The sequence below is a fragment of the Rhynchophorus ferrugineus genome, unplaced genomic scaffold, assembly GCF_030347505.1.
Source record: "Rhynchophorus ferrugineus isolate W39M unplaced genomic scaffold, kcgeb_rfMv2 rfM4, whole genome shotgun sequence".
Lineage (NCBI taxonomy): Eukaryota > Metazoa > Arthropoda > Insecta > Coleoptera > Curculionidae > Rhynchophorus > Rhynchophorus ferrugineus.
This window is the reverse complement of record NW_027472583.1, coordinates 2,937,985-2,950,629: the sequence shown is the minus strand read 5'-3', so window position 1 is coordinate 2,950,629 and position 12,645 is coordinate 2,937,985. Positions and strand designations below refer to the sequence as shown.

At 32.2% G+C, this 12,645-nt stretch overlaps 2 protein-coding genes across 2 annotated transcripts in view; one reads left to right on the top strand and one right to left on the bottom strand.

Moving 5' to 3' along the window:
* The window catches only part of ss (aryl hydrocarbon receptor spineless), a 176,331-nt gene that overhangs the window by 109,341 nt on the left and 54,345 nt on the right, over positions 1–12,645 (top strand). The gene's annotated exons all lie outside the window — the stretch shown is intronic.
* On the bottom strand, positions 3,668–10,108 carry LOC143195676 (uncharacterized). Its single transcript, XM_076403071.1, has 3 exons — positions 9,635–10,108; positions 8,467–9,545; positions 3,668–3,823 (listed from the first exon to the last, which is right to left on the bottom strand). The coding sequence occupies exons 1-3, from the start codon at positions 10,047–10,049 to the stop codon at positions 3,668–3,670; spliced, it is 1,650 nt and encodes a 549-aa protein (XP_076259186.1). The 5' UTR covers positions 10,050–10,108.

The following is a 12,645-nucleotide window of genomic DNA, read 5'->3' as shown; positions in this document are numbered from 1 at the left end:
TTCATTAATAAAAAGGACACATCAAACAAAACTAAAATGTACGGATATACTTATTTATAATATATTATATTATAAATATATATTCATTGCGGATATTCATTCAGAGTCATATTTGCAAAACTATTTATTAAAGATTATCTTAAAAAAAAGTTCTTTCTTCTAATAAAATGTTCAAGCAACAGCATCCTCAGGAATATCAACATCTTTACTTACATAAGTAAACAAGAGTACAGTATGCCGGCTTCGTTGGCGCAGTGATATAGACGACAGGACGGCCCTTATACTGTTGCGATAGTCGCGGGTTCGAATATTGCAGGGGCATGGTCGTAAATTTATGTTTGTGATTGTTTAACATTTGTGGTTGTTCTTAAGCAAGAGTGTAAATTCATACAAGGAAAATGATCCCAGTCACGCCAGTAAGCAGGCTGAGTAAGACCGGATGTCTTCTAGAATGATTTCTAAGTTGGTCACTCGCCAGTCGTTAAGCTTAATGTCGAGGACCGTGGTTCGGAGTCCACGTTAAACTGTAGGTTCAGTCCAGATAAAGCTTCGTTGGTAAAAGGAGACTTTAAAATATACAAAAAATAGAAAACACTATTTAAGCATTTCAGAATAACAAACATAATTTAAATAAACGCATTGAAAAATATCTATAAACAAAGTTTTTCTGAAAAAATTTAATTTTTTTTCCTATAGATATTATTTTTATTTATATAGTATTTCGAGTAATACTATAGATAGATTTTACAATGAAAATATTAGATATTCCTTCACTTAGTCCAAGATTTGATCTATTTTCCATAGATTGTACATATAATTGTGCATTCATTTTAAATCATTCCTATATCTCTTAGATATTTATCTATATGCTCTCACCTTAACACTTCTTATAACATACTATTACAAATTGTTTTTGAACTCCAATATCATCGTTCTGTTATAATAAAAAATACTTTAATTGTTAGGTATTTTTCCTCTAATCCATTAAAACTTTTTCACTTTTATTTGTGCTATAATATGCACAAGTATAATATTTTGCAAACTCACTATGGTCGAGAAGGTTGGTTGATAAATAAATTGTGTAGAAGATCGCTTGAAAACCGACTTTTCTCAATCAATTGCGTTACTTAAATATTTATATAAATACATATAATTGAAACGGATAATATTCGCAAAAGAAAAAATATAAACAATACGAAACTAAAACGGGACAGGCAGCGACGTAAACACGAGACCCCATATAAAATTACGTCTTCTTAACGCAACATGGACCCGATCGTATTTCATAATTTTGACGAAAAGAAATAAAAGGAGTGAAAATATTGCGCTGAAGATGATACAGTTAACATGCCAAGAAAACAGAATAAGATGACCTGGTATGAAGCTACTGCTTTATAAGTTTTTGTTGTCTTTAACAATAAACTGCTAATTTTACTCATAAACGATTAGACAATTTCTGGCAAACCTGAAATTTCTTAAACTCTATTGAGCAAAGTGGCCCCCTTTGATTATTTTGTATCAAAATTAAAATAGTGATAGTGTTAATCTTGTTTTTAAAAGGAGATTTAGAAAGTATATCTGCAAGGAAAAACCTGAGATAGGGTTTCATTTGATTACATTTTAATTACATTGAACAACAGCAACAACAACATATTAATGTTGTATTACGTATATTTTGCGTTACATTTTATTTAATAACTTATTTATTATTTTTAAATTGCAAATACATTTAACGAAATAATTCAAATTAAACGAATTAACATATATTAATATAAATAATACGATACTATATAATTATAAAAAGCTAAAATGAACAAAATAGAAAGCTATTACTAGATAATGTTAATTAAAATTTAAAAATAAGCAAAAACATAAATTAAAATACAAGTATAAAATCCAAAAATTATAAATTTCTATAATATGAATGGTTGGAAATTGGAAGAAGAGGTGAGATAAAGTCAAGGATTTTACTTTACTCGTTCTTTGTTTCTGCAACTACAAAAGCAGTTATTCTTATGAGTGATAACTATAGAACTAGATTTAAGTAGATTTAGAAAGTATATCTGCAAGGAAAAACCTTAGATAGGGTTTCATTTGATTACATTTTAATTACATTCAACAACAGCAATAAAAACATATTAATGTTGTATTACGTATATTTTACATTACATTTTATTTAATAACTTATTTATCATTTTTAAATTGCAAATACATTTAACGAAATAATTCAAATTAAACTAATTAACAAAAAAGTAGTGAAAATACAGAAGGTGTTAAGGTCTAAATGTTAAAATGTTCGCATTCTAGAGATTTTTATTTCTTTTTATTTAATTTTTATATATTTAAAAAAAACTGAAAAAATATAGAGGATTTGAAAAGAAAATCAATTTTTTTTTAATTTTCGATTAGTATAGCAAAAAGCCACTAGATAATTCGAGTACATGCTCCCGGATACACAGGGAGATACAAAGAAAATGTCCACTAAATTTAATATAAGTCGTTTAACCCTTGAGGATATTCTTAAAGGTTTAAACTTTGTGCAAAAAATTTAAACAAATGATTTTTTTTTTAAATTTTTGGTTAATAATGGCCCTTTAAGATAACTTTAATCTATTATAAATAAACTATAGTAATAAGAAAACTAATAAAAATAACTAACTAATTACACCAAATAACACACACTCAAATGTAATCATAATAATATTTTCTATTTGTGGTATGTCACATGTATAGAGTAAGTAAGGAACAGGATCCTGTTACATATGAAGATCACACATTTGGTTATTTGGTTACGGAAGAAGCATCTAGAAAACTGCAACATGCTAATAATAATATAACTATGTGAACCCAGGCAATGGATATCATCATCGAATATGTCGAATAAATCGATGTAATGGAGAATGAAAATCAAACTATTCATATACAAATAATTATGAATAATATTATTATATCATAGAGTATCATTGCGTTGTAGTACACGTCTTTTGGGGTCTTGCATTGTTAAGTAAGCTTCTTGATTAACTCTTAACATCCCGGCTGATATGTAGGAGTTCAAGAATCTAACGCATTGCTTCAGTGATATTTTATTGTGTTTATAATATACATGGAGTTTTAATTCCATTTATCGCAGACTATAGAATATAGAGAGAAGAATATAGATGAACAAACTGTTTAATCTTATACATATTTTAACATCGTATAGTTAAACAGACTAATAAAAAATCTTGATAAATTTAAATTTTCTTTCCCTAAATTCTGTCTGGAAAATCATTAATCTAAATTACAAACATTTCGCACATTTCTCGGGCATCCTTTATCGGACCCCCGGTCGATATTATCATCGTACCCTTTCTTACGAAAATAAACCGTCCTAATTTCCCATTTATATTCCATCAGACTAAGCGATCGACTTTTCTTTTCATCCCCTCCCAGATCCCCCACCGCCTCCCCCCGCCGTTCAGACAACGCCCTTCAACCCGATGAAGAAAAATTGATTAAAGGCAACTTCCTCCCCCGACCCCAACCCGTCTAGCTAACCAACCAGCCGACACTCACACACACGTAGAGACACAAATAAGCGAGCGAGCACGGGAGGTTAGCATTAATAAGAAATCACAGCCTTGCGCATAAATTTGAACCAGTAACATCGCAAAATGGTCGTCCGCGATCAATTCCCTATCTGAAAAATCCACCCCTGGCGTTCAGACTGTTCCCGGACGCTTACATTGTCTGAGCGAGAGCGGAAGGCTCTGAAGTGGATTACGCTCCCGACAAATGGGAGGGAGGCTCGCGGGACTGACGGTAAGGGACCGTCTTGCAGCTCCTATTGATTGGTCGAGGTGATGGTAACAGTACATCATTCCTTTTGTTAAATGTACCAATCACTGGGGCAGAGTGTTGCGAAATTTTTAAAACATAGCGACATTTCACACCATGTCTATAGTCAATTCAAAACAGTAGTGACACGTGTGTAAATATGTATCTGTCTAAAGTTGTAAATTCGTCTTACAGTCAGACAATATTATCCTTTACTTTTCATTCTATTTAAAAAGAGATAGAACGCTGTTAGAGAAGCTCGATCATGTAACCGAAAGAGTCTGCAAAAGTCACAATATAACCTTAAATTCACCAAAAAGAACCCGTGTTTATGCCAAACAGGTGACGAATCAAGATCAGCTTGTTGTTAGCTGTGTCATAGATCAAAAAATTGTTAGTCTGGAAAGTATTCATAAAAAGCCGAAACGTATACAGCTCTTTGAGGGAGAACATACCTTCATACACTGCGGGGTAATATAGGACTTGATGTCTAAGTGGTGTAAAGATAACCCATGAAGAAATTTAATGGAACTTCCAGAGATTGCTTTTGAAATAATACAATTTTTAAAAACATAAAACAAAATCAAGAAAAAATTATATCAATTTATATATTTAAATGAGAAAAATATTTCAAAGTGTCATTAGGTCGCTCGTGGCAAGATGATGATGATAATGTTGATATTTAAGGTGTCAAGACAACAAAAGTTGATGGAAAAAGGTAAATGTTGGAATAACTATCGATTAGGTTTTGTTAGTCATAACATTTATTAATAATTCATTGCAGACATATAGTTCTTCATCCCCTACATATTGCTTGTATTCCTTCAATTTTATCCCAAATATTCTGTAACTTAGGTGGGTTGCTTGATTATTTTTTATTTAATTTTTTTTATCATATTACTGTGCTAATCCATCATCCATTATAATTTGCAGTTCGATTTTTAATCACGTACCTCGAAATCAAAATTATTTTCTTGGAACCTCAACACTTACATTATGAAGTAGTTTATAACGTTAAGCTATTTTGCCCAACTATGAGAAAGTCATTTACACATCGATATTTGTGTACAAAAAAGAATAAAGAATTAAAATGTTGGAACATAAATTTCGTAAATCTATAATACAACAGAGATTATGTAATTTATGTTTCATTGCGAATTATTTTTTTAATTATTTGTGCAAGTGTTTTTTTTTTCTGTTGCGTTAGGAATTTTTGCCGCTGCGCTATAATAATAAACATACCCCGTAGATCACCAGCTAAATTACAAGACTCCAAGTCCGCCAGTCTAAGCCCCATATTCCCAGTTTTCCGTTTATTAATAACATGGAATTATTCGTAATCGCGGTTAGAGAACTAATACGCTACCTCTAATGATAAAATAATTGCGGCCGGATTGGCTTAATCGAGTTACATCTTCTATCGTTTAAAAGATCATCTGATACATTCTGGTTGGGTCTTGCATTTTTATCAGTTGTGTTGTTTCTTCGATATAATCTTTGTATGTTTACATTTTATGTTAATCTCGATAAGTATTTCTTCGGCAATAGATTTCGGATTTTCGAATAAAAAACACAATATCGAAAATCGAAAGTGCATACTTGAGCGTTCCATCATTATCTGCGTCGATATACATTGAATAATTCTATAATAGTAAGTGAAAAACGTTTATTTTATGTAGAAAAATGTTAGATGTTTCGAATTTAACATTTAGATTGATTAGCTATATCGTTATAAGTACTTCGCATTTTTCTATACTTCTTAGAGCTTGACAAAATGGTCAAGCATGTGGCTTTAATTAACATAAAAATTACAAAATACTATCTCACATGAGTTTAAAATATACTTTTAAATAATTCTAAAATGTAACTGTTTTAATTTAAAATTCAAAATACCTATTACAAAATACAATTAGGTGTACAATTAAGGTTATATAAATAAAATAGAATAGATCCAGATTAATATAATTAAAGATGAATTTCCTCTCAAAAACATTAGATTTTTAGTCATCACCCAAATAACATATTGAGGGGGCATGAAAAAAATCTACTAAAAGAAAAAATCTTTGTATAGATCCTGATGAGCTCAAACTTCTGCAACACATCTTTTACGTTTTAATATCATCCAAGGTCGGTAATTTCGTAAACATTTTACTCATATCGTTTAGTGTGCTGCCTAACTCTAACTCTACTAATATATATACTCTAACTAATATATATATATATATATATATATATATATATATATATATATATATATATATATATATATACTAGCTGACCCGATAGACTTCGTCCTGTCAAAAAGATTTGTTTGCGTTGTGAATAAAAAATAATTAAATAAAACATATATAAGGATTGAAAAGTAAGTAATCGCTTTATTGTTAATCATGTGAATCATAATTATTATTATTATTATCATTGTAGTGCTTTGTGGTATACGATGTTTTTTGTTTGATTACCTGGCGCATAGATAAACAAATCTGATGGTTTTCCAACACGGGAACAGGCAACATACAATTGACCATGTGAGAAACATGGGTTTTCTAGATTAATACCACAAACACTTAATGATTGCCCCTGGGACTTGTTTATAGTCATAGCAAAAGCAAGCCGCACTGGAAACTGTAGTCGTTTAAACTCAAATGGCACATCAGTCGGAATCATTGGGATGCGCGGTATGAGAACATCTTCTCCTTTATACTTTCCTTTGAGTATAGTTGCTTCTATCACATTGTTTAGTAATTTTTTTATCGCTAACCGTGTACCGTTGCAAAGACGCGGTTGGTTGATATTTCGCAACATTATAACCACCGATCCAACCTTTAATTGAAGATTGTGAGGTGGCAATCCTGGCAAATCCAGCGAGTTTAAAAATTCCGGTGGATAGTTGACTACATCATCTTGATTAGTAGCCGAATCAACTGATTTATATATCCTCAATTCGCCTGTAATTTGTTCTTGAATTTTGAAATTTAATTCATTTACATCTATGTTTTTTGCAGCCAGTATAGCTCGTTCGCTCAACCAATCATGGTTTCTGTAATTTTGAGAAACATCTGGAAACACCTTCTGAATAAGTTCATCTTTTGATCGAGTTAACTGACAAAAACTTTGAGGAAAGTTAATGCAGCCAGTCAACATGTCTATAGGAAATTTGCCATTACCAATGTCAATGAGTTGTTTAGAGAATATGTTTCCAGATTGGTCATTTTGCAACTCGACACGCATATTCTTGCTTAAATGAAGTACTTTGACATGTTTTCACAAATTGGAGGACTTTAGACATGCATTGAGTTCATCAGCTGGCGTTGATCGTGGAATCACTGGCAATGTTTGACGAAAATCTCCTGCTAATAAAATCATTGCACCACCAAATCGGTTATTATTGCTACGTAGATCTTTTAAGGTTCTGTCTAAAGCCTCCAAAGATTTTTTATGTGCCATCGTGCATTCATCCCAAACAATCAATTTACATTGCTGCAAAACCTTTGCCATTGCAGAGTTCTTCGAAACGTTGCAGGTTGGAGTTTCATTGCTTTGCATATTTAATGGCAATTTTAGTGCTGAATGGGCTGTTCAACCACCTTCAAGCAAAGTTGCTGCGATTCCCGACAAAGCGAGTGCAAGTGCAATTTTATTTTGTGAGCGAATTGCTGCTAATATTAATGAAATCAAAAAAGTTTTTCCTGTACTACCAGGTGCATCTAAGAAGTAAATCCCTCCAGTTTCATCACTTGTTACTTTCATAAGAGTTTCAAATACATACTTCTGTTGTTCATTTAACAGGGGAAGATTTGTTTGAATTAATTCTTTCAAAGCGTTGAGATCATACAGTCTTTCTCGATGCAACTCTTGGTTAAAAGCGTCATGCATTGGACGATTGGGCGCGGTCAGGCCTAATTGAATTAATAGTTTGTTTGACATTATCAAGCAGATGTCCTCAATTGAAATCAATGCTTCATTGTAAATTTCTTCACTGATTTGTATATTTGGATTTCCCATTATATTCCGTATTTGATACAAAATATCATCACACATATAATCTTTGTACTTCATCCACAAATCAATTGGGTTTGATGGGAAGCATGTAGATATGATTATAGAAAACAATGTTCGTATTTGATGAGCATCATTGAGAGTTTGATCCCAATGAGCGTCATTTTCAAGCAATTGCAAACGTTGACAGGCTTCTCTGTAGGATCCACACAATTCACCATCAACAGTTCGTAACTGTTGGAATGATGTTGGGCCACGTACATTGACTAATAGCAGTCGCAAATAAAAACATTCATCATTGCTTGGATGTACTGAATAAATCCGGCCAATCGCATCGGTGGAATATACATCTGTATATCCTGGAACTGGTTTTCCTTGTTTCCGTCGTATAAATCTCCTTGAGGATTGATTCCAGGTATAATATTTTGGCATTTCAGAATATAGCAATGTTTGTGCGAAATCATCGTTTTGGCATGTCTCAAAAAAACTGGTTAATGTAGTAGATGGTGGCTGAGCAGCTCTTTGTACTGCGTTCTGTGCTGTAAAATACACTCTTTGTCCATTTTCTAAATGCACAGCTAAGTGAACAACAGAAGGGTGTCTCTCATGAATAGGAAAAGAAAATATTCGCCAAACTGCTTCGTTACTACTGACATAGCGGCCCATTTGGTATTGGGTAACTTCATCATTAGAATTCTCTGCACCAATTCCAATCACAGCCATATCACTCCCTTTGGTTACATATTTGCAAATGTATTTAATCGATTTCACTGAATGGCAAGATTCAACGTTGATGTGTGCTTTGAATGTCTTTGATAAAATGGGTGAATATGGAACAATCCAACGATTATCTATTTCAATATCTTGTTGATTTAATTTGACAATTGTTGATTTTCCATTGTCTGCTGTCGATCTGCGACGATACAATGGATAACCGTCATTACCAGTAATTGTTTCCGATATTAATGTCCGTGGATATCGTTTTGAACATTTACCATCCATCATACACGGTGAATTTTGATTAAGAGTTCCACAGGGACCATGTATCATGTTTTTGATAACTACCTCATGCAATCCAGGATCTACTTGTACATTAGGGATTTCAGCTGATATCACTGCATCAACTTCATTTGGCCTTATCTTTTCAACCAACCAAATCAAAATGTGTGCATGTGGCAATCCTCGTTTCTGCCACTCCACAGAATACATCCAGCAGCGTGTCTCACCAAACACATTATGTTTTACGATGAAATTCATTAAAGATTTCAACTTTTGTCTAAAGACTCTGGCTGTAATATCATGACGATCAATGGGTGATTGCCCAGGGAATAACTCCTGCTTAATTTCTATCCATTGCAGATTGCATGTAAATGTGATGAACAAATCTGCTGTACCATAATGACGAACATACGACATGGCATCTTGAGCATATTCGTGCATATGCCGAGGGCTTCCGATGTATGTTGCTGGAAGAATAGTCATCCGACCGACATTCTGTGCATTTCCATCAGTATTAATCGCATCTCGAAGGTGAATATACTCTTCAGATCGGAGTTTGGTTTGATTCAACCTGATGAATGTTAATCTCTCCGTTTCAATTTTAACATACATGTCAACAACATATTTGTGATATAATCGCCGACATTTCAATATGTGATTATCTTCATTTTCCCGAATCATTAGGCGGTATGAATAATAGTTCATTGAACTGACTTTTTTGTTGGTTTCAGAACCTGTAAACAGATTTTGTTTTAATAACATTCAAATACATAATATAGTGACTGAGATATTATCGCCATAGCTAAACTAATATTTTAGTTACCTGTAATGGGATTTATCATTTTTATTGATAAATCGTAGCCATCTTCACCTTGCCAAAATATAATGGGATATTGCAGTGCATCATATGAGCGGTGTGTTTCCTTTATACGTTGTAATTGATCATTCCGACGATGTAAAACAATATCACGGGATTCCAAATTTTCTCCAACTACAACGATAGCAACTTCATCAATAGTTGGTGCATTAAAACGTCTTGTATGTTGACCTGCAGGTGTTTTATCAGCTCTGATTACAATTTTGTGATTATCGGATGGCATCAGATCCAGGGCAGTTTTAAACAATATAATCAATTGATTGTGTTGATGAAATAAAGTTTGTAATTGTTCTACAATAGACCTCTTTACTAAATTGTTATGTGCACAACGCAGATCAATTTCTTGTGGTGAATTGCCCATAAAATAAATTTGCAGGAATTTGTTGTCGCTATCTGACACTGGTAACAGTGAACCTGCTCTGTGATATATTTGCCCTTGTATCTGTAAATAAAAAAAATATTATGGTGTGGTATAAATTAATGGATTGTCAGTGATCAAACTTAAATCATATTTGATCTTAAAAAGTATATATTTAGTTTTAACTAATATCTATCAAATATAAAATATAATAAAAGTGTCACTGAAACTGAATCACCATATAATATGATGACTAAGTGATATATTTCGTAATGATTAAGAAATTGAAGATTAGTAACACATCTTAACTTTGGTGACAGAAAATTTTGTTCGCTAAAATAATTATGAGTAACTGCTATAATACATACCTTGAAAGTTGGCATAAAATTTTCCCGAACTGCATTTGTTGCCCCAAATGAAGTCATTTGAAAGCAATTGTTATATTGTTGGATATGTGTCAAAAAGTGTATAGAATCTGTTCCTATTCCTGAAACCAATGAGTACAATGGTTCTGGTGGTGGATCCAATGGTATCAATTTCACTTTACCATTTGCGCAACACAATCCATTGGCTTCGTTTTTGTATTTTAATGCCTTACAGTGTGAGCAAACCAAGTTCATAGAACCAATAACAACACATTGGTAGTTACTGTAGTCAATTGACACATCGTAACTGAAAGCAGCTCGATTCAAACTTGCGCGATTATTAGTTGAATGTCGCGCTCGCGCTTCACGCGTTTGTGATATCCGAATTCTTTCACGTTCATTTCCGTCGTCACGTTCTTGTGCAGTACGATTAGATCGGTAATTAGCTTGGTTTATAGCATTTCTGGTTCTTCTACCTAAATTGCTTCGTCTTATAGGAGGCATATCAAATATAAATTATTTTTTCACTAATCACGAACTAAACAAACACTAACTAACTAAACACTCTGCACAAAACACGATATACGAATTTGTTTCATGTATCAGTTGAAAATTCATCTGTCATCTGTCAAAAGTCATCTGTAACAGACAACTTTTTTTTTTTAATTTGATATGACTTGAACTCAAATCCTTTTAAGCCGTACGAATTGTTTTATTTATTTAAAATTTGGATGTTAAAAATAATAAAACACTGTTGGTAACGCGATTTTTGTTTGACTGATGTAATGACGTGGAAACTGATGCATTTTATCTCCCGTGCCGAAACTAATACAAAAGAAACGCGAGTTTCGGAACGCGACATTAAACTCCTCCAACTATGTATTCTGTGCTCCAACGCACACACGCACATTGTTTTGATAGATATGATCTTTGACGTTAGGAACACACCTACATCGCTTAGACAACAGTGAGTGCTTGTAATTTAATATGAACTTTATACCATAGCAAGCTCAAATTGACTACGTTTTAGTTACAAATCATTTGTATGGGAAAAAGAAAAGGGCTATTTTTAGGGTTTTTCCAGCAATAATTCTAATTTTTCTCGCCGTAAAAACCATCCTTGAACTTCAACGAACATTTTAAAAAAAGATTTGGCCAAATTGGTCCAGGCGTTGTTGAGTTATGCGCTTACTAACACATTTTGCGATTCATTTTTATATATAAGATATATATATATATATATATATATATATATATATATATATATATATATATATATATATATATATATATATATATCGCTACTATTATTGATCCACAAATCCTTTAATAAATTGACTACTTCGATCTTTGGATTAACATATTGTACATTTACCATTAAAATGAATGGATTATCGTACTTTTAAGATGAAAGGAATCTCAAGCCAATACATCATTATTTTTATAAAACAATAATTTATTTACTTATACCTTTATATAATAATGCATTGTATTTTCGTCGTTTGTCCTTAAATAATTAGGGTGTCGTTGATAGTTTTATATTTTGTTTATTTTATCCAGGTCTATTCTTGTCAGCAAATTTAGTTATTTCATAGTATCACTATATACTGTTCTTACATCTTAGCAGAATGCTGTTTCTATGGTACTAATTTCTTCTTCTTTATTTTATGTGTAAAACAAAATGTCTAATTATTACCTGTTACTACAATTTTTGCTACTATTCTTGATGGACAAACCTTTTAAATGACTTGAGTACTTCTAACACAACAAGAATCATTTTCTTCTCTGTTCTTGTTATAATTACATTTTGGCATATGTTGATACATATTCGATGTCGTTGAAAATGATGTGTTATAACAGCTAACATTCTCACTATAAATAAAATTGATGCTGTTTGGATTTTATAGCTTTTAAAAATATAAACTCACATTCTGCACTTGCCCTCGTTCTTCCATATTAAAACCATGGTATGTTACCACCAAGAATAACACAACAATTTAATTAATATTACTATAGAATTATTAATGTGACACACGATCTATATATTGTAGATTTTTTTGTTGTTTTGACTTGATCGACTATACCAATCGACTCGAAAAGAATGTACCGCCATTAGAAAAGGAAGACAATGTAGTTTATTCTTTTCTATGGTTTATTCTATGCAGGATAGTGCGATAGGAGTAACGTATCCCTAAGACAAACGCTGTAATTCTTTGTGGTAACTAACGCGTTTT

Excerpts from the sequence above, each read along its gene's own strand:
- LOC143195676 (XM_076403071.1), bottom strand. The coding sequence starts at position 10,049 with ATGGGCAATTCACCACAAGAAATTGATCTGCGTTGTGCACATAACAAT. Across the intron at positions 9,546-9,634 it reads AATGATAAATCCCATTACAG|GTTCTGAAACCAACAAAAAA; the intron begins GTAACTAAAATA and ends ATCTGTTTACAG. Across the intron at positions 3,824-8,466 it reads AATACCAAATGGGCCGCTAT|GAGCTGCAAGACGGTCCCTT; the intron begins GTCAGTAGTAAC and ends ACCAATCAATAG.